The 24,903-nt window shown below is 43.5% G+C and overlaps 1 protein-coding gene across 3 annotated transcripts; it reads left to right on the top strand.

Moving 5' to 3' along the window:
- Positions 1 to 591: 591 nt before the first annotated feature.
- On the top strand, positions 592 to 24,307 carry col1a2 (collagen, type I, alpha 2). Of its 3 annotated transcripts, XM_046327169.1 has the most exons (50): positions 592 to 783; positions 2,807 to 2,808; positions 3,866 to 3,877; positions 4,402 to 4,437; positions 4,978 to 5,061; positions 5,749 to 5,805; positions 6,560 to 6,604; positions 8,003 to 8,056; positions 8,422 to 8,475; positions 8,613 to 8,666; positions 8,779 to 8,832; positions 9,381 to 9,434; positions 9,917 to 9,961; positions 10,363 to 10,461; positions 10,733 to 10,786; positions 11,144 to 11,242; positions 11,458 to 11,502; positions 11,991 to 12,089; positions 12,193 to 12,246; positions 12,355 to 12,462; positions 12,568 to 12,621; positions 12,770 to 12,868; positions 13,002 to 13,055; positions 13,280 to 13,378; positions 13,660 to 13,713; positions 14,644 to 14,697; positions 14,805 to 14,912; positions 15,168 to 15,212; positions 15,397 to 15,495; positions 15,891 to 15,998; positions 16,273 to 16,326; positions 16,441 to 16,494; positions 17,674 to 17,727; positions 17,858 to 17,911; positions 18,114 to 18,221; positions 18,337 to 18,390; positions 18,673 to 18,726; positions 18,810 to 18,971; positions 19,277 to 19,384; positions 19,686 to 19,793; positions 19,980 to 20,033; positions 20,284 to 20,391; positions 20,479 to 20,532; positions 20,695 to 20,802; positions 21,080 to 21,133; positions 21,249 to 21,356; positions 21,670 to 21,916; positions 22,233 to 22,417; positions 22,718 to 22,960; positions 23,255 to 24,307. In XM_046327169.1, the coding sequence occupies exons 1-50, from the start codon at positions 714 to 716 to the stop codon at positions 23,399 to 23,401; spliced, it is 4,071 nt and encodes a 1,356-aa protein (XP_046183125.1). In that variant the 5' UTR covers positions 592 to 713; the 3' UTR covers positions 23,402 to 24,307. The 3 variants fall into 3 exon arrangements, with proteins under 3 accessions (XP_046183125.1, XP_046183127.1, XP_046183126.1); XM_046327171.1 differs by lacking the exon at positions 18,337 to 18,390; XM_046327170.1 differs by lacking the exon at positions 3,866 to 3,877 and having other exon boundaries at positions 593 to 783.
- Positions 24,308 to 24,903: the final 596 nt, after the last annotated feature.

The raw sequence follows: 24,903 nt of genomic DNA, 5'->3' as shown, positions 1-24,903 counted from the left end.
GCTTGGGGGGTTTAAAAAGTCAAACTTGGAGTACAAATAGTCCATGAAAAAATAGCTGATTTTTACAACCAGAAAAATCTCCTGCGTCCTCTCCCTGTATGGCATTTTATTATTTAAATCCGACCGACAGAGATGCAGGGCGCATTCCTGCGCGCACCGCACTGGACAGATTTGGCCTACGCGTCAGACCCGACCCGGGCAAAGCAGAAGATGACAGTCGGATGGCCAACGTGCCCTCACCAAGCTCCGGCGTACTGAACAACCCTTTCTTTCTCGGCTACACGTCCAGTGTGATGAACCACCTTACAAAAAGTCTGAGAAAAAAATGCAGCTCTTACTCCTTTTTAAACGTCTACATTGTCCACGTCCTCAAGAATGGATCTAATTAAAACGATGCACTCGTCATCATCGACGAAGCATTGCCAACGTTTCTGGGAGAAGGCTGGAGATGTAGGACCACATGACTTATTGGGGATGGGATGGGATGGGAGTCGTATAGGATTTCACTTCTCCTATTGGTCCGAGGGCTGACTGTTGACACGCAGACAAAGGAACCTCCTGCCATATAAATAGGACTGATTGGTCTGTATTATTCTAGCATCACGGCAGCAGGTTTCCGAGCTTGGAGTTACTCTAGTCACCACAACTGTATGCCTGCTTGAAGTAGTTAAACAGGGCACTGCAGCACAAGGAGTCTGCATGTCTGCTTAGACATGCTCAGCTTTGTGGATAACCGGATTCTGTTGCTGCTTGCAGTAACTTCATTTCTAGCATCATGCCAATGTAAGTTTGATATGTTTTTGTCTTTTACCGAGGATTTTTGTCCTGTTTTAAGAGTTCAGGAGGACCTTACAGCGCTTATGCTTGGCTTTTATATGGAACTTACTTGGAAATAACCAGAGGACCACTAAAAGTTATTTTGAGGGCTTCCCTCTGGCTGTATAAAACCGATCGGATCCTGGTCATTTCGGTGGATTCTTCATTCTTTTTCCGTGGATACAATTGATTAGTCAGAGAAACGCACTGATGAGAACGTTATCACAGGCTTGAAAGAATCGTTTAAAGTTGTTAATGTAGTGTCTTTGAATAGTTTTTAGAACAATGGAACTGCGAACATCTAGACTACAATTGGAATGTATATTTAAACTCCTAGGATGAAAAGTTTGGGGCGTTGTACATACTGTCCAGAGTCCAGGGAATGAACTTTTATTATAGGGAATTGAAACGTCGCCCCCTGGTGGTCAATTTAACAGCATCCCCTTTGGCATCAACCCTCCAAGATATATTTTCTATAGAAATACATATAGATCTTTACAAAAGTATAGATTTTCGATCCCAAAATTATTTTGACATATTCTTGAGTAACATAGTGCAAGCTATGACCTATTTGTTAGGCCTTGTGAAAGAGACGGCCTTGTGTAGAGGTTTAGAGCTATTTCATTTAAATATAGTTAATATTAGTATTATAAGAATTAAGAGCATTAATTTCAAGTAAAACAAATTACATTTTCCTTGTATATACAAGTAATATAAGTTAAAACATTTTTTTCCGTGATGATATTCTTTTAAGTGTCCAAATGCGTTATCTAGTGGCCACGCAAGGACATTACAACGCAGTATTTTAGAGGAGGTGCGATGCCAATACATCAGCAGAGCAGGACCAAATGTAGAGGGACTGGTTGTTATGCCGCATCATAATGAGGACACCACTGAGGCCTAAACAGGAAACGCCTAGGTCATAACAAGCAACATAAGATGATAGTTCTTCAGAACCATTGACAATGTAATTTAGACCAAAATGTAGTAATTTAGACTCCTCAAAATCAAGTTGCTATACATCAGGGCTGCCCAACCCTCTTCCTGGAGATCTACTGCCCTGTAGGTTTTCAGTCCAATCATCTTCCTGGAGATCTACTGTCCTGTATGTTTTCAGTCCAACCCTCTTCCTGGAGGTCTACTGTCCTGTGGGTTTTCAGTCCAAACCTAATTTAGCATCTCTGATTCAGCTAGTTAAGGTCTTGTTGAGCAGCTAATTAGTAGAATGTGTTAAATTAGGGTTGGACTGAAACCCCACAGGACTGTAGATCTCCAGGAAGATGGTTGGGCAGCCCTGCTATACAGAGTAGATAATAGGCAATGATGCAATACAAAAGCATAGGATAGCATATGATGGGATATAATTTACTTAGGTATACTATAGTGAGTGCTAATCACTTAATTTCTAGCAGTACATTCATATACAGTACCTAATTACACAAGGTTTACTTGTGGTCTTCTCTCCATCACAAATAGATTTCCTTAGGGGATGTGGATACACAGGCCTTTGAAGACTGTAAACACTTCTCACTGGCTGGCTGGTTGGCAAGTGTCTAAATGACACTGACATTTCCAGTCAGTGAGAAGTTGTCAACAATACATTAAATATAATTCAGTCCTATTTGAATATTTTTATTTTCCCTAAAGATGGATGCTGTTGAATTTGAGTAACTACTTCAGGCCAATATATGACCCAATGTTGTTGTTGACGTGGACAGCTTTGTTACCTTTCACCTTTTATAGGTTTTGGTTGTTTTTGTCAGATTACCGTTTAGAAGCTTATCATTCTAATCTTTGTGTATATTCTGGAAACAAATAACAACAGTTATTTTGCTATCTACAAAGGAAAATAAGGCATTTTGCATTAGACAAATGCGTCAAAATAAGAGAGAATTTAGACTGCTCCAGAAACTATTTTACTATGATTGTTATCATGTTCTAACTGAGTATGTCCTTTCCCCTCCTCCTCCTCCTCGTTGAAACATCACAGCGGTTAGTACATGTGCATGATATTATCTATCAAAACAGCTTTTAGAAGAGATTTTACCTTTTGCATCTTATCTGTTGGTTCCAAATTCCAGCTAATATTCGGTGAAAGTGGCCTCTGTCGACAATATGAGCGATCTCAACTATAGCGGAGTATTTCACTTCGATTTCTAGGCTGCCTCTGAAGAGGGTTATTTTTTCTTCATTTGCTGCCAATGAATAGGTGAGGCTCCTATTGGTCAGGGGTGGTGTCAGTGACCGTTAAAACTGCCAGTGCTGGTGCTGGTTTACCCATGGGGCCGCTGGGCACAACGGGCCCTTTAATAGGATCAGGAAGAGGTTTGAAAGCTAAAAATGGCTGATACATTCCAGGCCCATATTCAGTAAGTCTCTGAGAAGTGCTGATCTAGAATCAGTTTAGCACTTTAGATAATAATGAATACAATTACGTGGAAGGTAAGACCTGATCCTAGATAAGCACTCCTACTATGAGAAGCTTTGTTTAACACGGCCCCTGGATTTGGTCTGTATTATATCAGATTTGTTTTTACAGTATAAAGGAAGTATTGCTTGTTTAAAATGGTCTGTTATAGTTGAGATTGCGACAAATTGCTCACCTGGATATTGTTTCGCAGCTCTATATTGGCATTCTGAGGCTTTAAAGGGGCAGTGTTTCTATGTGAATTGATTAAGATTGATTGATTTGCCTATACACCTGCATAGCCTACTGCCATGCAACATCAATCTGGATTTGGCATTAGATCACTGACCCAGCCCCATAGTGCACCTTTAAACATCTCTCTGCAATAGTGCTTAATATGATATTATATCTTTATGTGCTGTTATCTGTTTGATATAGTTATTTGCACAAGCATGTGACTTATAATATACACTTATGCATGCAATACTGTGTTATGACACTGGCAACTAATATGCTTTGTTGGAAAAAAAAGATGAGAAAAGTGAGGTACGGTTGATATAGCTTACACTTTGAATGACATAAGAAATGTAGGAAAGACTGAATAAATAAATCTTACATTTATTTATCATCTTTTCTATTTAGGGGGGACTCAAGGTGAGAACATGTTCTTATGTGTCATTTACTAGTATTGAAAAGTGTGGCATATCTAAACTTTGAGGCTCAGGATTACTCAAAGGTCAAAGGTCAAGTGAGAGGACAAGCATGTGTTAACATGCTTGTCCTCAAACTGTAAGGTCAAGTTTGTTTATGTACACATTATGACACATAGACTGCTAACGCTTGAAATCAATTAAAGGAAAAATCCACTCCAAAAATATATATATTTTTTTCATTAATCCACTGTTGATACAGTCCCAAAATGTTTTACATGTCAGCAGTTAAGTTTTCAAGATATTGGGCTTTCAAAAAGCAGTGTCACTGGCCACATCATCATAATGATCAACATTGGATTAATGAAAAAAATACCAAAAGATAGATTGCATCAATGTTAATTAAAGGAAAAAAGTCCACTCAAACTATTTGAGATTAGGGTCTGACCAGCTTTGCTAGAAGTACTGATATGCTTTTAAAATGTTTATTTGAGTGGTTTGTCTGATTAAGATATTTTCCCACCACAGGGCCCAACGGGAGAGAAAGGACCTCGAGGTAACAGGGTAAGCAAAGAACCCAGTTGTCCCCTTTGGTGTTTAGATGTTGTATGTTAGGTGTCTGCAAGTTACTATGCTTGTTTAAATGTACATTTCTGAGAGGGCTACATGAGATACTTTGACCCCGTTGTGGCCACACCCCTTGATCACATGGCACAGAGGCCTACATCCTCGATGTTGACAACGATATTATTGGCTGTATTTTTACCCAGATATATTATAACATATAAGCAATAACATATGATTTTAAAATGGCTATAGATCAATTATAGATCATTTTGTAAATTGTAGTCATTTTGAAATAATTCTGCTTATCTAATAATGGAGAATGTTTTCCCATTTTCTATAGTGTACAATACAGCACTTCCAGCATGTTGCAGGACTGGGCAACATCACAACAGAAAACAAAAATAGAAAGTCATCATAAAAAACAGCAGAGGATGAAGGACATTTCCAGCGGAATTACAGCATGAATATGTATAGAATGTAAAGTATTTTAGCTGAAACATTTCTTTAAATAATAAGTTGTTTCTATCTCTCTCTCAGGGTCCCCAAGGCCGTAATGGAAGAGATGGTAAAGATGGACTCCCCGGCGTTGCCGGGCCCCCTGGTCCCCCTGGACTTGGAGGAGTAAGTTCAGCGATATCATTATGTCCCTCATTTTCTCACTCTAAAAACAAGCATGTTTTAGTCACACATGAAATGTCTGACAGTTCTGTAACAAATGTTTTCACTGGCTGGCAATTTTTTCCCAAAAAAATGGAGGACATTTGTAACACTAAGTGTGACCAACAAAACTCCTCTGTTTTGGTTTGTTACCGGGGCATGGCACTTGGTTCCTCTTTCAAATTAGCCATTGTAAAAGTGTTCAGAGTGTCCCTTGAATACTTACCTAGTACTCTCTAGGGATGAGTTCAATTGGGTGGTCTTGACCCCATGACCTCATATACCCTTATGACTTTATACCCTGTTGACCTATGAACCTTTGACTACATGATGACCCCCTGACACTGTAAATCATAAACATGGCTTACACACACAAAGTGATTGGAGGTTCCAATTACCTTTTATTCAGAGAATTTCATTTTAGACTAAAATGTAGTTTTAGACTAATTTTCAATACTGGGAAAGTTTGTCAATATTGTTCAGTATGGTTCATCATGGTTGACTCTAAGAACTACTACTCTGATGTCTCAGGACCCTCTGGGATTAACCAATGGAATTATGACTACTATACCATTATCTTTTGTCAAACATGGCTTTTATTAATTGTTCATTTCTGTGATAATAATGTGTGTCCCTGTTTTGTTTTGCCAGAACTTTGCTGCTCAGTTTGATGGAGGAAAAGGCAGCGACCCCGGACCTGGACCCATGGTGAGGCCCCCGAACACAAGAGAGAGACCCTGAATTAACCCCAAATTAAACCCTCACCCCTAACCAGTTGGTACACCCTGTAGGCCCTACCTACTTGGCACTGGCACTGTCCCTGCTTAGCCCGTAGGCCATTATTCCCTTGTTACTAGTCCTTGCCTAGCCCCTGATCCCTAGGCATTTGTATGGATCTGATAAGATGGATGTAAGCAAGCAATGTTGTGAAAATTCCACCTGGCCTATTGGAGGACAAGGTAGAGTTGTAACCGTGAAGCTGATATCCTTTCATAATCTTATCAGTGCCTATGAAGTAGGCTTTCTTCTGGGATTCAGCCAGAAACTGCATTGTAGATCATGAGCTGTTACAAAACTCATCATAACCTCTTCATAGTCCAGCATATGACACCAAACCCTGGACAAAATAGGTGCACTGCAGTTATTTCTTCATCTATTTCTTCATCTGTTGCTGTTACCAATTCGGTAACCATTAATAATGTATTACCATTTTATTCTCTTCAAATGTTATCCCTCTTCTTCCCAAATCATTTTAGATTTAAATTTGGATAAGATGTCACACATTTCACACAGCCTTTCTCTGCTATTTTAAGCAAACGTTTTAGTTTGAAATTTTTCCAATTTCATTCCCCCTGCAGTGATTCATATCCGAATTGGACGTCCATTTTGATTGAACATTAAGATCATGTACAGTAACTTTACTTTGATCTGATTTCAATGTGCTTTGTCTTTCTCTCCTCAGGGTTTGATGGGATCTAGAGGGCCCAACGGACCTCCCGGATCCCCTGTAAGTAGTTCTCAAATGACACAAGGTGGTTTATTTTTCTCATATAAACTCAACATGAAGACCAGGAGGTTTTCCTGACTCAGTGACCTGGCCAGGAAAAACTTACAGGCCCTAGTACAGCCCTGAACTAGGACCCCTACTATAGCCCCTAACTAGGACCCCTACTATAGCCCCTAACTAGGACCCCTACTATAGCCCCTAACTAGGACCCCTACTATAGCCCCTAACTAGGACCCCTACTATAGCCCCTAACTAGGACCCCTACTATAGCCCCTAACTAGGACCCCTACTATAGCCCCTAACTAGGACCCCTACTATAGCCCCTAACTAGGACCCCTACTATAGCCCCTAACTAGGACCCCTACTATAGCCCCTAACTAGGACCCCTACTATAGCCCCTAACTAGGACCCCTACTAACTAGCCCCTAACTAGGACCCTACTATAGCCCCTAACTAGGACCCCCCTAACTAGGACCCTACTATAGCCCTAACTAGGACCCCTACTATAGCCCCTAACTAGGACCCCTACAATAGCCCCTAACTAGGACCCCTACAATAGCCCCTAACTAGGACCCCTACAATAGCCCCTAACTAGGACCCCTAACTAGGACCCTACTATAGCTCCTTACTAGGACCCCTACTATAGCTCCTAACTAGGACCCCTAACTAGGACCCCTACAATAGCCCCTAACTAGGACCCTACTATAGCTCCTAACTAGGACCCTACTATAGCTCCTAACTAGGACCCTACTATAGCCCCTAACTAGGACCGCTAACTAGGACCCTACTATAGCTCCTTACTAGGACCCCTACAATAGCCCCTAACTAGGACCCCTACAATAGCCCCTAACTAGGACCCCTACAATAGCCCCTAACTAGGACCCCTAACTAAGACCCTACTATAGCTCCTTACTAGGACCCCTACTATAGCTCCTAACTAGGACCCCTAACTAGGACCCCTACAATAGCCCCTAACTAGGACCCCTACAATAGCCCCTAACTAGGACCCTACTATAGCCCCTAACTAGGACCCTACTATAGCCCCTAACTAGGACCCCTAACTAGGACCCTACTATAGCTCCTAACTAGGACCCTACTATAGCTCCTAACTAGGACCCTACTATAGCCCCTAACTAGGACCCCTACTATAGCCCCTAACTAGGACCCCTAACTAGGACCCTACTATAGCTCCTAACTAGGACCCTACTATAGCTCCTAACTAGGACCCTACTATAGCCCCTAACTAGGACCCCTACTATAGCCCCTAACTAGGGATCAGATCACATGTTCAGGATGGAATAAGTCCTGGTTTTACTCATCACACCTAACTGATCACATAGTAATAAAACAATGTCTAATTTGGATAAATCGACTCACTTGTCATTTTCCCATCAACAGGGACCCCAAGGATTCACAGGACATGCTGGAGAGCCTGGAGAGCCCGGACAGACTGTAAGATAACTCTCTCATGGAAACTGTAACCCACTGTAACATTCTCTCTATAACAGGTTGATCAGAGCTCAGCATGTAACTCTATACATATCCCCTTACTCTCTCTCTCCTCTACCCCTTATCCCACATCTTCAACACTGTCTCATGTAGTATAGTTATAGTCCAACACATCCCCACCCAGTGATACCCCATAGTCAATTTGGACTAAACAGATATTAATTTCTCATACCTGTGCGTTAACCATTTAAACTCTACAGACACAGATGAAGCCATCTACACTATTACACAGAAAGGCAACCTAGAGCACTGAACACATAATTTGACTATGACCTTAACCCTGACCTCTGACATCTCTCTCATCCAAGGGCTCCATTGGTGCTCGTGGACCTTCTGGATCCGCTGGCAAGCCCGGTGAGGATGTAAGTAAAACGTTAAAATTCTTGGTGTTATTTTGGTCTAACTGTTGGTTTAATAACTAAAATGATACAGACACATGCTATCATGATAGTGGACCTACGGTATACACATCTAATGCAGCTTGTCTGTTCAATTCTAGGGTAACAACGGCAGACCTGGAAAGCCTGGTGACAGAGGTGGCCCTGGAACTCAGGTAAGGGCAATGTCCAGAGCTGACAGACTTTAACAAAATATACATTGACACTAAATATACATGAATCCATAAAGTGTTATCACTTAAAACCTCTTCTTTCCCTCCTCTGTAGGGTGCTCGTGGGTTCCCCGGAACTCCTGGACTTCCTGGAATGAAGGGACACAGAGTGAGTATTTACATAAACACCTGCCTGGCCCTGCCTCTCCTAATGACCTCCCAACAACCCTGTTATATAGTATCCCCGGTTACAGATAGAGATTACTTGTATAGAGCTGACATGATTCTCCATTCCACATGGCTGTTCTACGTAATACATTTGTATCTGGATGTTCTGTAATGTTGCACCCCACTGAATGTGACCCGGTCACACACTTCCCTTGTAGTACTCATCACAAATGACACCCTATCCCCCCCCACTGTGGCTCTGGTGAGATGCAGATATAGTCTATAGAAAAGACGGGAAGATGGGAAATTAGGAGTTTTGTCCCATGAGAAGCTGAGCGAAAATGCATCCTACATCAAACAGAATACAATTGGCTGAGATCTCTAGATTAAACTCAAATGAATATTCCCTCACCAAATAATCAACATGAGAATCAATATGATCTGAACGATAAGGGGGTGGGGGAGATTATTTGTTTCCTGTTAATTGATTTTAGACTATAATAATTGTGTATTGTCTCAGGATGCTAACCTGTTCTCTTTGTGCTCCAGGGTTACAATGGTCTGGATGGACGCAAGGGAGAGTCTGGTTCAGGAGGTGCTAAGGTAATGTTGCAGCCTCAGTACATCCTCCTCAATCACAACCTAATTCCTTTATCCCTGTCAAATCCCACAGATGGCACAGGAGGTGTAACAGACATTTAGCTTTCATCTTTGTAGGCCACAGATTAGGCCTATTCCTGGACTAAAAGAACACTTTCAATGGAGAGATCCATTGTGCAAGCTTTTGACTTGACGTATAGGATTAACCTGGGTCCGGAAACCTACCCTGTAACACCTTAAAGTGAATTTCACATACAGTAGCACATTTCAGTGCACGTTTAGTCACAATCCCGCTACATTGATAGCAGTTACTCAAATATCAGTGTTTGTTTTACCACTTGTTCACCATAGTACCTACATAAATCTCTGAGAATTACGTTTCTATTACAACCGTGTTTACCAATCTAGATATATCCAGTGTTCACACCGTTCGTAACCTATGACCTCCTGTCATCTGAATACGTGTTCTCCCGCTTCTCCCATAGGGTGAGACAGGTGCCCATGGAGCTAACGGAAACCCCGGACCAGCTGTAAGTTCACACATTGTCACCCTTCTCTTTTTCATCATATTGTTCCCAAGAGGAAAATGTCAAAATTAGCATGTTGTCAGGTGCTAGCCCGAGCCATATGTATCACTAATAGAACATGTCACCTGCATAGCCGAGCCTGAAAGTACCTCACATTGATTCTTTACCCTTTGTCACGTGCAAAATACATTGTGTTCACATAGCTGATTGCAAAGGAAACAATGGAGATGAGTACTTGCTGTATCCTCTTCACTGTCTACTGATCACCAATCACTATGTATTATCCTCGTTGGGAAATCAAATGTACAACCAGTAATATATCATCTACTATATACACGCACTTAAAAATAAATACACACTTGTACTCAACCATACTCTCTCTCTGCCTCTCTTCCCCACCTCAGGGTTCTCGTGGTCTGAATGGTGAGAGAGGCCGTGCCGGCCCTGCTGGCCCCGCTGGTGCCCGTGGTGCTGATGGAAGCACCGGACCCGCCGGCCCTGCTGTGAGTGCTACTTCTCCTTTGACCCCATAATCTCTGACCCCTTAACCTTATGGATAACCTAGGAGTGACCCCTCTGTAGAAGTTACTGTATCTGCCAAGTTAAATAAAAAAGATTACAAAAATCTTTAGGCCCAGATCTGATCTAGGATCTAGGTGGAAATGCTAAAACTGAAGTTAGATCGTCCGCTTCTAGGGGTAGCTTCATCTTACAACACTTTCTGTAACCCTTGACCTCTATTTCACTGTCATCTCTCTATTTCCTGTTTCCCAGGGTCCTCTTGGAGCAGCTGGCCCCCCTGGTTTCCCTGGAGCCCCTGGCCCCAAGGTGAGGGATGTCATCATGGTCATCTCCAAAGCATTTCTTCATGATCACAATCCTTAGTATATCATGGACATTATTAGTGTGGACACCAGAGAAGATTCCCAGTTCTGGGAACCGTAGAACCACATCTAAAGAGCTTCCTCAACACCCATCATGATTCTCTAATTGGTTATCACTATCCGATAATCTGATTGGTCTCTTTAGTTTAGACAGTAAATCAATCATGTTGACCAAACTAATGATTCCATACATAGTATTCCTATGGGGATTTCTATACCATAAAACATCTATATAACATCATAAAACATTTTATTACCCATTTGAATGGATTGTGTGACTGTCAAAATGTTACTGTAACAGGGAGAGATCGGAGGTGCTGGAGCCAATGGCCCATCCGGACCTCAGGGAGGCAGAGGAGAGCCCGGTACTAATGGAGCCGTTGGCCCCGTCGGTCCCGTTGTAAGTATACACTACCAACAAACTACAACATTATCACAGTGTGAAATATGTCATATTGAAGAGGCTCTCTTGATGTTCTTGTTACCTGGTCCTGAAATACATACTGTAACTCTCTCTCCAAGGGTCATATATATTTTCTATCATGTTGGTTGGTTTCTTGGCATCGCTACACACTTGTGTGTAACACTCTCTCTTTCCTTTTCCTCTCCTTTTAGGGTAACCCTGGTAACAATGGTATCAACGGCGCCAAGGGAGCTGCTGTAAGTATTCTGGCCATAGTTGCATTGTGGTTAGACTAGATTGACAGTCCAAAGGTCATTTAGTGTGAGACAAAGGTCAAGATGTAGAATCTTGTTCAATTAAGCCTTGGACTCATATAGGCATGATATGAGTTATGATTGAAGCACAGCAGTTGACTTATCAGCAAATGGCACACTCGAATAGCACACTCAAATAGCATCAACAATGAATCGCTTTAGCTTTAGAATTCATGAAAGGACAGAAATAAATTCAGTTGTTCCCACATTACATAGAAGTGATATACTAGCCATAAGTAACTGTTCTAGTGACACAATTGGATATTGGGTGATTAGGTAATGTGATTAGGTAATGTGATTAGATCATGTGGTTGTATAATGTGATTGGGTACGATTATGGTAATGTGATTAGGTAATGTTATGATCATGTTAATGCAGTAGGTACTTCAGCTGTCTTCTTACTCACCACTCTTCCATCCTGTGTGTTCTAGGGTCTCCCCGGTGTTGCTGGAGCCCCTGGTTTCCCCGGCCCAAGAGGAGGTCCCGGCCCCCAGGGCCCTCAAGGATCCACTGGAGCTAGAGGCCTTGGTGTGAGTACCGCTGGACCTAAAAAGCAGTTGAACAACACTTTACTAACACAATCTGTATGAATATTGAGGTATTGATCATGTATCTGTGTCTCTTTGAATGCAGGGTGACCCTGGACCCTCTGGACAAAAAGGAGATTCTGGTGCTAAGGGAGAGCCTGTGAGTATCCATACTACTGCTGTTATGCAGTATAGGTATGCTTTAGCATTATGTCAGTACATGGTGTGTGTTTGTGGCAGTCTCTAATGTCTCTGCTTTCTCCTTCAGGGTCACTCTGGTGTCCAGGGTCCCGCTGGTCCCGCTGGTGAGGAGGGCAAGAGAGGCTCAACTGGTGAGGTTGGTGCCACCGGGCCCGCTGGTCTGCGTGGAGCTAGAGTGAGTATATCATACCAGACCCAGTGTGGGGGTACAGTCTTGGTGTATTGCTATACGGTGCAGGTGAGTGGTTATGGTTGACTCATGTCTGTTTGTGTCTCATAGGGAGGTGCTGGAACTCGTGGTCTGCCTGGTCTGGAGGGAAGAGGTGGTCCCATTGTAAGTCTCCCAAAATATTGTGTTTAATAAATATTATTAACATTGATGAAAGTTGTTCAAATGCAGGACGAAAATAGTGAATTTTACCTTGTAATATAGTGACTGTTCTGTACTCATGGGTTCCTCTTCCTCCTCCCCTCTCTGCCAGGGTATGCCCGGAGCTCGTGGAGCCACCGGCCCTGGTGGTATCCGTGGAGCCCCTGGTGATGCCGGTCGTGCTGGCGAGTCTGGTCTGACTGGAGCCAGAGTAAGTGTGACACACCTGTCAATCATGTTTCAATAAGATGTGTAATGGATTCTCTGTCTAATCTCTGAACCAAATATAGCATGTGATCTCTATCTGTGATGCTAAATGACTAACAAGTACTGTCTGTTAATAGGGCCTGCCCGGAAACTCTGGACAGGGTGGACCCCCAGGCAAGGAAGGCCCATCTGTAAGTAATTAAACACATCTCCAGTATTCATCCTTTCAAATACTGTATATCCTAAAATATTAGAATACAATGAAATTGCTGGTCATGATAATGGATTGGTTCTAAGCACTTACGTGGTATTGGTGGTATGGTTACAGTAACCCACCCCATCCACCGACGATGTTAAAACGCACCTAGTGGTTGTGTGCCATATCTGATCCCCGTTGGTTGGTGTCCTATTCTAGGGTGCTGCTGGTCTGGACGGACGCACTGGTCCCCCCGGCCCAACTGGACCCAGAGGCCAGCCCGGTAACATCGGATTCCCCGGCCCCAAGGGACCTGGAGTAAGTAGAACCAGGAAGTAAAACCAGGAAGTTGATCTACTAGCGTGAGATTGGACTGTGAGAGAGACAGCTGGGTTGTTGATGCACTTCGATATGGGCAAAATAGGATCAAATTAATAAACAGGAAGTGATATGGATCGCAGAATAGGATCAAAAGAATAAACAGGAAGTGAAATTGAAGGACAGAATATGGACAGAATATGCTCGTATATTCTGTCAACCAACATGAAATGATGATCATCTGACATTTCCATGGTCTCTTCTTCATTCTTGCCCTCCAGGGTGAGGCTGGCAAGGGTGGTGATAAGGGACCAACTGGTGCAACTGGTCTGAGAGTAAGTACCCCCGCATCAGACAACATTCATTACATTATTAACTCTCAACTGGTCTGAGAGTAAGTACCCCCGCATCAGACAACATTCACTACATTATCAACTCTCAACTGGTCTGAGAGTAAGTACCCCCACATCAGACAACAGTCATTACATTATCAACTCTCTACTGGTCTGAGAGTAAGTACCCCCGCATCAGACAACATTCATTACATTATCAACTCTCTACTGGTCTGAGAGTAAGTACCCCCGCATCAGACAACATTCATTACATTATCAACTCTCTACTGGTCTGAGAGTAAGTACCCCCGCATCAGACAACATTCATTACATTATCAACTCTCTACTGGTCTGAGAGTAAGTACCCCGCATCAGACAACATTCATCAGATCAACATTCATTACATTATCATTACTCTCTACTGGTCTGAGAGTAAGTACCCCGCATCAGACAACATTCATTACATTATCAACTCTCTACTGGTCTGAGAGTAAGTACCCCCGCATCAGACAACATTCACTACATTATCAACTCTCTACTGGTCTGAGAGTAAGTACCCCCGCATCAGACAACATTCACTACATTATCAACTCTCTACTGGTCTGAGAGTAAGTACCCCCGCATCAGACAACATTCACTACATTATCAACTCTCTACTGGTCTGAGAGTAAGTACCCCCACATCAGACAACAGTCATTACATTATCAACTCTCTACTGTTAAAGGCATTCATTTACTACTATGGTAGCCATCTCTCAAATTAGCGGTTGGTAAAAGCTAAGTATACTAAGTATTACTTACTCTACATCTATAGTCATTTATTACAAAAGAGTTGTGTTTCCTCAATGAACTTTGACTGAACTACCATGTATCATAGATCATTCACCTGCTGCCAATGTCAGTGTTTCACCTAGCTCTCCCTGTCTCTGCTTAGGGCGGCCCAGGTGCTGATGGTAACAATGGAGCCCCCGGCCCAGCTGGAGTCGTTGTAAGTAGTCTACACTATTTCCTCTAAATACACAGTAAGAACGAGAATCTAATATTACAGTGAATTGCATTTGATTTTATTGAACTTGATTCTCTCCTCTTCTACAGGGTAACGCTGGTGAGAAGGGAGAGCAGGGACCCTCTGGTGCACCAGGTTTCCAGGGTCTGCCCGGCCCCGCTGGACCTGCTGGAGAGGCTGGCAAACCTGGCAACCAAGTGAGCAACAACCTAGAACCTGTGATCTGTAACACAAACTCACTGTACAAACACATAAACACTTCCACAAACCTACATCCACAAAGCCATAACAAAGTTCAAACAAATACATTTACCCTGTAACACAAACTTAACAGCAAATTTTAGTTGATAAATGTTACCTCCTTTTCCCTCCGTTTCAGTATATTCTCTTTATTCAAATAGTATTCTTACTATGTAATATCTTGCACTAACAAAGCATTCATCTCTCAACAGGGTATGCACGGAGACCAGGGACTCCCCGGACCCGCTGGCGTCAAGGTATGTCCACTCATGAATACCTCTCACAGACCACTAATATGATCTTCTGACAGCTGGTCAACCATACACCTGTTGCCATGCACATTATCCTGTTCACTCATTTACATCTTTATATACATCTCACACCCACACACCTGTAGTGTATACATACTGACAGCCACCCTCTCTCTCTGTCTGTTCCTAGGGAGAGCGTGGAAACTCTGGTCCTGCTGGCTCTGCTGGATCTCAGGGTGCCATCGGCGCTCGTGGACCTGCTGGAACTCCAGGCCCCGATGGTGGCAAGGTGATCCCAGCTCCATGAAGGGCTTAGAACCATATTACTGTTGTAAATAGGGCAAGGTGATCCCAGCTCCATGAAGGGCTTAGAACCATATTACTGTTGTAAATAGGGCAAGGTGATCCCAGCTCCATGAAGGGCTTAGAACCATATTACTGTTGTAAACAATGCCCAGAGTTTTTCCTGGTCATGTTGTGTGGTCTGTAATATCTTCTGGCCCTACAATAGATCTGGTAGTACCAATGTATGGTTTTGATGAAGACTCAACCCGATTCTGTATGAGAAATACACCACTGTTCTTTTAAGCACTGCAGTCAGATGAAGCTCCTAACCACTCATGGTCTTGCTCCATGAGATGCTCTGATAGGTGGAACCATTCTTCACCAATGTCTGTGTTTCAGGGAGAGCCTGGTTCTGTCGGCATTGCTGGCGGCCCTGGACACCAAGGACCCGGTGGCATGCCCGGTGAGCGCGGTGCCGGTGGTACTCCTGGACCCAAGGGTGAGAAGGTAAGTCCCCCAGAATATGCCGCAAGTAAACATATTTTAAAAAGTAACATTTCACAAGACAAAAGATGAATAAGAGCTGTAATTGATGTCAATGATCATTTCTGATTTGAAATGCAGCGCTTCATAGTTATTTTACAATACAAACATTGGGCGAATTTGACATTCTTCGCCTTAATGCAGCATCTTCTGTGATAGATCTTGACTAAAAACAATAATATATAATGGTTATTTTAAACGAGTGACTAACATGTGTTTTCCCATCTTTCGAATCTAGGGTGAGGGTGGACACAGAGGACTTGAGGGTAACATGGGAAGAGATGGAGCCCGTGTAAGTTCCTCTCTCATCTCATTAGGTCAATTTCAGAGTGAAAACAACATCCAATACATTGTTATTCTGTCTCTGTTGTGTTTTAGTCTGACTTTGTGCCTTGTCTCTTTCTAGGGTGCCGCCGGACCAAGTGGACCCCCTGGACCTTCCGGTGCTAATGGTGAAAAGGTAAACAGCCTGAATATCGTCTCTCTTAGTCCTCAACACATGAAAGGATAGCAAAGGATGAATGAAACACATTGGTTCAGATGATGAGAAATATTGTGGGGCTCACTTAGGGAAGATTTGTCAACGATTATGCACATCCAAGATGGAGTACCGTTCACTCACCTACAGAGCAGGAATAGCAAGGCTTCTTCAAGACTCTTTGGCTCTTCACAATTGATCAAGATATGGAATGGACTATATTGCTGAGTATGGTCATTCTGAATATTTGGACAACAACAAAGGCCTCTAGTCCAGACCAGAGAGAAGAACTAGTTGCGCCCCATCTGCCATGGTCCGTGCAACCCGGGATCCTTGGAGTGTCCCTACCCCATTGAAGTGGAAATGACATATAGCTGGAATTTGAAATGGTTAAGGTAATGGTTAAGTTAGGAGTTTGGGTTAGTTTAGGGTATGGATGTCCCAAGGATTCCAGATAGCACTGACCCACCTGCCACAGCTTCTGAATCTAGAACCTCAACGTTGCCATTTGCTGGACAGTTTTCAGTAGCACACTGCCAAGGTCCAAACAGCTGATGTCATCTTCAAATGATGGAAACCTGTGTCACGGTCAGGATGTTGCACCATAGCGCCAATATATTGTTTTACGATTTGCATCAGAAAACAAAACATAACATTTCTGATTGAAAAAGTACCTCCCTGTTTCAAAAACGTTTTCCTCTGTGCTGTGCCTACTGGACATGTCCCTGGAAGACACAACACTGCCTGGACACCTACTCTATTATACACCACCACACTTCAAATTCATCTGCCAGGATATGGCAACTCATTGTTTTGGAAACAAATGGTAATTAATACGCTTCAGCTTGAATACTGGATATCCTGTGGAACTTGAAAGGCTAGGGTTCATTGATCAGTTATGCAGACCATGGAGAAATGTTCTACATCTATATATGCCATATATATGCCATTTAGCAGACGCTTTTATCCAAAGCGACTTACAGTCATGTGTGCATACATTCTACGTATGGGTGGTCCTGGGGATCGAACCCACTACCCTGGCGTTACAAGCGCCATGCTCTACCAACTGAGCTACAGAACCCATCTGAGCTTCCAAGCTGATTCTTTTCAGATTTTTGGGTTGATTCACCCTTTACATTCTCCATCTTTGCTCTCTTTCAGGGTGAGTCTGGCTCCTTCGGCCCTGCCGGACCTGCTGGTCTTCGTGGACCCAGTGTAAGTACCTACAACTACTTATATAACACATTATCACACTTCAAAGGAATTAAGGACTAACATGATCTACTATTCAGAATGCCTTCCCAAAAACACCAGTCAACCCTATCATGTTCCTGCTCTGTTTTAGGGAGAGCGTGGAGAGGGTGGACCTGCCGGACCTCCTGGCTTTGCCGGGCCCCCTGTAAGTACTGCTTCAGTTGATACCCTGAAACCACACATAAACATGTCCCATGTATGCATCAGAATATAGTGATTTTCTTTAACATGGAGACGTATACCCTCAAACATGTGTTCAATTTTATGTACGCGTGCCAACACACACACTACCTTGTGTTGCTGCGGCCCTTGTTCTGTTCTGACCCGTGTCTTTGTGTTCCATGCAGGGTTCTGATGGTCAGACTGGACCTAGAGGAGAGAAAGGACCCGCTGGTGGAAAGGGAGATGTCGGCCCCGCCGGCCCTTCTGGACCTGCTGGCCAATCTGGACCTTCTGTAAGTCTCACTCAGAAATGTTATCTTCAACTGGAATCAACTATATCCATTCACACAGACATGTACTGTAAATCCTTACTGGGAATGATATAATTTACTGACTTTTCTTGTCTAGGGTGCTAGTGGACCCGCTGGCCCCCCTGGTGGTCGTGGTGATGCTGGACCTTCTGTAAGTACTGTCACTGATATCACACACACACGACACCACAGGTGGCTGCTGAGGGGAGGACGGCTCATAATAATGTCTGGAATGGAGTCAATGGAATGAACCACATGGAAACCATTTGTTTTATGTGTTTCATACCATTCCAATGACTTCGTTCCTGCCATTACTATGAGCTCATCCTCCCCAATTAAGGTGCCACTAGCCGCCTGTGAACGACACCCCATCTCTCTGTGACCCAGTGACCTTGGCTGCTTTCTACCTTTGACCTATGTTCTTTCTCTTCAGGGTCTGACTGGTTTCCCTGGTGCTGCCGGTAGAGTTGGAGGCCCCGGTCCCGCTGTAAGTACACACACACACACACACACACCTCTCTCTTTTTTCCCCTCAATAACCACTTATTCCGTCCTCTTCCCTACACACAGGGTATTTCTGGGCCCCCTGGCTCCGCCGGTCCCGCTGGTAAGGATGGCCCTCGTGGTCTCCGTGGTGATTCTGGTCCCGCGGGACCTCAGGGAGAGCATGGACAAATTGGGCCCTCTGGTATCGCTGGAGACAAGGGACCCACTGGAGAGAGCGGTCCTCCCGTAAGTCTTCATAGCTCCCATTGAGGCTTCTTCTCAAGAATGGATGAGATTTATGTCATGCCTTTCACTAGCCTGGTCCCAGATCTGTTTGTGCTGTTTTGCAATGGGACCATAGGAGTTGGCAAAACAGCACAGAACAGATCTGGGACCAGGCTAGCTTTTCATTTGGTCTCAAGGCATTTTACATTGTTTGGGCTGCATAACAAAACACCCCCATTCACCACTACTGGTGATAGGGGGAAGTGATAGAGTTTCTTTCTCTGCTTTTCTCCACTCTCACCTCCTGATCTCCTGTCCCTGTTCAGGGTGCTCCTGGTACCGCTGGACCCCAAGGTGTGCTCGGACCCTCTGGCTTCGTTGGTCTGCCTGGTTCCCGTGGTGACAAGGGTCTTCCTGGTGGTCCTGGTGCTGTGGTGAGAACATCACACCTTCTGTTATTTCAAAATATTATTCAAACTGCCTTAGCAGACACATCCAACTGCAGAACATAAAAAAGCTCTGGAAAATGTGCTATTTGGCATATAATATTGGAATGATCCAAAATGGGCTAAATCACACTTCTTGAAAATGACAGGCTATTCCAGACTAGTGCAGCCCATACAACCATATCAGTCTGCGTTGCAATCCATTGATGAGTTATGGATACAGTACATTGACTGGTACTATGGTATGTATTTGTACTGTGTTGATCCTGTGATACTGTGTGCCATTCAGGGTGAGCCTGGTAGACTTGGACCTGCTGGTGCCTCTGGACCCCGTGGTCCCGCTGGTAACATTGGCATGCCCGGTATGACTGGTACTCAGGGAGAGGCTGGACGTGAGGTAAGGATTGATTGATTCATTCATTCATTGATTTGTTAAACAAGTACTTAGAGCCTGTAAGTAAACATATGGCTCAAAATCGAAATTACAGTTCACATGCAGTTCACATGGCAGCGCAATTAACATGCTATTTTGTCAATTAACATGCTATTTTGTCAATTAACATGCTATTTTGTCACCCCACAGGGTAGCCCTGGCAACGATGGACCTCCTGGCCGTCCCGGAGCTGCTGGCTTCAAGGTACACTCCTCTCTCATGTGTGGTATAGGGTGAAGTTGCCCCTAGACCCTGATTTGGGGGTCAGTTTTTCATTTTCCCCACTAATGGTTAAGGTTAGGATTGGGAGAGGGGAAGCTGATTCAATTTTACAGGTTACAGATTCCATTTTACATCACAGGAACATGAAACATTCATATGAATGGACCTTCATATCAGTTGAAACAATGTCTTGAACTTTCAACTTTGAACCTTGAACCTTGCCCCCTTGCAGGGTGACCGTGGTGAGCCTGGTTCTCCTGGAGCCCTTGGAAGCTCTGGTCAACCCGGACCTAACGGACCCTCCGGCGCCGTCGGCAGACCTGGAAACCGTGGAGAGTCTGTAAGTTCATATTCACATAAAACAGACACTACACAAAGGTACTGTTACCGTGGTTCCATCTCTTAATCTTCTTCTCTTCCTCTCTAGGGCCCAACTGGAAATGGTGGTCCCGTCGGTGCTGCTGGTGCCCGTGGTGCCCCCGTGAGTACCTTATCCAACCTCATCTTGACTCGGACAGCTGAGTTAAGACTTGTCTAATCATTTTAACTATCATAATACATCGCTGTAGCCTAATTGTGTCTATACTGTAGGTCGATATGAAATAACGCATGTCTGTTATGGTTCTGTCTCCTTGTGTTGTAGGGCCCCGCTGGTCCCCGTGGAGAGAAGGGTGGGGCTGGAGAGAAAGGAGACAGAGGCATGAAGGGTCTGCGTGGACATGGTGGTCTCCAGGGAATGCCCGGACCAAACGTAAGTCATGATGACTGCTCTGACCCTCCTGTCTATCAACCATCCATCCATCCAACATAATCTAATCTAATCTCATATCTGGAAATAGCCCATATCCCCAAGTTTGTATCACCTCCATTTTATTTCCACGTCACGTAAAAATCTGAATAATTTACTGTATGACAATGTTCTTATGCTGTAGCTACCCCTGAGGTCTACTATCTTACCATATCCCGCCCCTGCAGTATTCTGTAGCTACCCCTAAGGTCTCTAATCTAACCATATCTCTTCCCTCCAGGGACCATCTGGTGAGACTGGCTCTGCTGGTATCACTGGACCTGCTGGACCCAGAGTAAGTAACCTGTGCTATCCACATCAAACTCCCTCCATTGTATCTTCCTCCAACTAGACAGATAAAAGGCATGTATTGACAACTGTCCTTGTCATCTCCCTCTGCTTGTTTCTAGGGCCCTGCCGGACCCCATGGTCCCCCTGGTAAGGATGGTAGAGCTGGAGGTCATGGTGCTATCGGACCTGTTGGACACCGTGGTTCCCCTGGACATCTCGGACCTGCTGTGAGTATATCTAGTACTCACACCTGCCTCAGTCAGTCAGTCAGCCAGTCAGTCAGATAAAAGCCACAGTATGGCTGACAAAGAGGGATGATCTAATAAGCTCTGTGTGAAGGCAGATACTAGCTGTTCACATCCAAACACATAATGTATCTAGGCTAACATGTATCTAGGCTAACATGTATCTAGGCTAACATGTATCTAGGCTAACATGTATCTAGGCTAACAGCTTAAACATAACTTCACAAATACAAGTTACACTTGTAGTGACTTTTGACCAAGGTTGAGGTTGTTAACTCTCTTCTCTCGCCCACAGGGTCCCCCCGGCTCTCCTGGTCTTCCTGGACCCGCAGGTCCTGCTGGTGGTGGATACGACCAGTCTGGTGGATATGATGAGTACAGAGCTGACCAGCCCTCTCTCAGGGCCAAGGACTACGAGGTGGACGCCACCATCAAGTCCCTAAACTCCCAGATCGAGAACCTGCTCACCCCCGAGGGTTCCAAGAAGAACCCCGCCCGTACCTGCAGAGACATCAAACTCAGCCACCCTGAATGGAGCAGTGGTGAGTTGGTACCACAGACACAGCTCTGTCTATCTCTTTATTGATTGGTTGACTCACTGAGGTGCCTTAGAACCATCATACTCTTTTAACCAATAAAATATCTACATCCTTTGAGTCTCAACAACTTTCCACCTCTTTATCTATCACTCTACATTTCACTACCAATACTGTCCTTGAGCGATAAACTCATAAAATATACAATATCATGTCGAACCTGAAACTTAAACAACACCTAAACAAAGTGAAAGTAGTAATAATAGTGTTATTAGCATTATCAGTGCTAATCAATGTGTCTCGTTCTTGTCCTCCACTGCAGGTTTCTACTGGATCGACCCCAACCAGGGCTGCATCGCTGACGCCATCAAGGCCCACTGCGACTTCTCCACCGGACACACCTGCATCCACCCTCACCCAGAGAGCATCGCCCGCAAGAACTGGTACAGGAGCTCTGAGAACAAGAAGCACGTCTGGTTCGGAGAGACTATTAACGGTGGTACTGAGGTAAGCAGACTGAACCTGCACTGATTCTAATGACAAGAGCGGACAGTTTGAACATCAGGAAGACACATTGATTTGATTGGCACACCAGTCTGATTTGAGGCATGTTTTACTAGTATAGTATTGAACCATATGTTTGGCTTACATTAATATCCACTACCCTTAACATGATTGTATTGGTTCCATTTTAAGGAGATCATCAGACATCGATCTATATGCTTTTTCATCAAGGTTTTTTTTTCTAAATGCTTGAGTCTATCTTTACACTGATCCTGTCTTAATTCCTCCTATGTTGTTTCACAGTTTGCGTACAATGACGAGACCCTGAGCCCCCAGAGCATGGCCACTCAGCTGGCCTTCATGCGTCTCCTGGCCAACCAGGCCACCCAAAACATCACGTACCACTGCAAGAACAGCGTGGCGTACATGGACGGCGAGAACGGCAACCTGAAGAAGGCCGTGCTCCTGCAGGGCTCCAACGACGTGGAGCTGAGTGCCGAGGGCAACAGTCGCTTCACTTTCAACGTTCTGGAGGACGGGTGCACTGTAAGTCCCCTTTCCATTTCCACCGCAATGTCTGGATAATAGCTTTGTTCGTTCTCTCTGTGCTCACTCACACAAATAGATGCAGTGCATGGTGGAAGGGTTAAACTCAGGCTCAGGGTAGTTTTCTGTAACTTATTGGTTAGTGAAAGAATTTGTGAATCTGACTATTTAAAGTATCATGGGCTACTTTAGGGTATTATTGTAAGTGAAGCATTTGTATGTTTTCACGATTTGATATACTGAGTGGGTGCACTATTCTGATACATGGTTTCTCCTTTTGTCCTACCTCTGCAGAGACACACTGGCCAGTGGAGCAAGACAGTCATTGAATACAGAACAAATAAACCATCTCGCCTGCCCATCCTCGACATTGCACCTTTGGACATTGGTGGAGCTGATCAAGAGTTTGGTTTGGACATTGGCCCAGTCTGTTTCAAATAAATGGACTTATGATAAATTAAAAAAAGAGAGAAAGAAAAAAAGAATCTCTGCCCTTCTTTCTGTGTTGTTTTTATACTGAATGCTGATTTTCCACTGCGCATCCACTTGCTTAAACTGGGCTCTATCGGAGAGGACCAATGGACTGAACGGAGCGTTGTGCAATGCAAATTAATACAGCAGCCCAAAGAGACGCGGGAAAACACCATGTTGTGGGACATGTCATCATTTTGTAAAAAATAAAAGAAGTGTAATAAAAACGCTGAACGTATGCATCACTTTGTGGTCTTTGTATATCTTCCAATGAGGAGGTTTAAAACCACAAATATTACAAAAAAAGGTTGAAGCTACCTCATGCCTGTTTTTTTTTGAAAAAAAATATTGAGAACCTGTCTGATCCACAACCTAGAAGTTACGAGTTCTACACCTTCAAGCTCCGTCCTGTGTCAAAGGTGCTGAATTACTTGAAGCAGAGACCTATGGTGCTAAACATCCAGCTGTGTAGGAGCAGGAAACCACTCTCATTCTTACTGTGTTTCTTTGTATTGACTGAGTCTTGCACAGGTCCCCCCTGATTAACCCCATTTTAAGCAGGTGGAATTTCCTAAGTCTGGTCTGATGTTTGTCTGGTTTTGACCGTTTAAAAAAAAAAAACATTTTTTTGTTCATTTTTGTCTCGAAGTTTTGATTTGTTTTTATTCAGCCATTTTTCTCCTTCAATTCCCCCTTCAATGCAGTGTTCATGCTGACAGCACATTATTTCATCCATTTTGAATGGATTTTAGGCGGCCTCTCTCTCTCAAAAGAAAAAAACCACAAAGTTTATTGTACCTATTTTGTATATGTGAGATGTTTAAATCGATTGTGAAAAGTTCTGAAATAAAGCATGTCCAATGTTCCCAAACACCATTCAATGACTAAAGTGCTTTCATGTTTTATAATGATAATATCATTAAATGATGTTGGCGTTGAATGATTGATTTGTTTTGTGTTTTTGGTTAGAGTACTTAACTTTTCATTTCACATGTCATTTTCAACCAAGAGAATGCAAAGACCCTGCCAGCATTCAAGTAACTTATTTAATCATCCTAACTATGTTTTATAAGTCATTGTCAACCAAAGACCTATACTTTTAACAATAGTCTAGGAATCAAATAGCCCTAAAAGTACATGAATACAGATGCCTGTTTACAATTGTTTGTTAAATTATTATTTTGTGCTTGTAAACATATTTTTCAATGCATCCACTGCCTCTGACAATAGTAATTTCTAATATTTCATCTTGCATAATCAAAGTAACATTTTGTATTCAAATAGAATTGTGATATTTGGGTCACAAAGGCTTCGAGAAAAAGTATGCAGCAGTGTTGCATGTACACTACACAAGATAATCTACCTGTTTACATTCATCCCACTGTGGACTTCTAGGTAACCTCATCCCCGCAGGCTCGAATTGCTAGAGCACAGACGGCCGGCTGGTGCACGAGTTTAATTTACGCAATGTT

This window comes from Oncorhynchus gorbuscha, linkage group LG24 (genome assembly GCF_021184085.1).
Source record: "Oncorhynchus gorbuscha isolate QuinsamMale2020 ecotype Even-year linkage group LG24, OgorEven_v1.0, whole genome shotgun sequence".
Lineage (NCBI taxonomy): Eukaryota > Metazoa > Chordata > Actinopteri > Salmoniformes > Salmonidae > Oncorhynchus > Oncorhynchus gorbuscha.
This window is presented reverse-complemented; position numbering and strand designations above follow the sequence as displayed.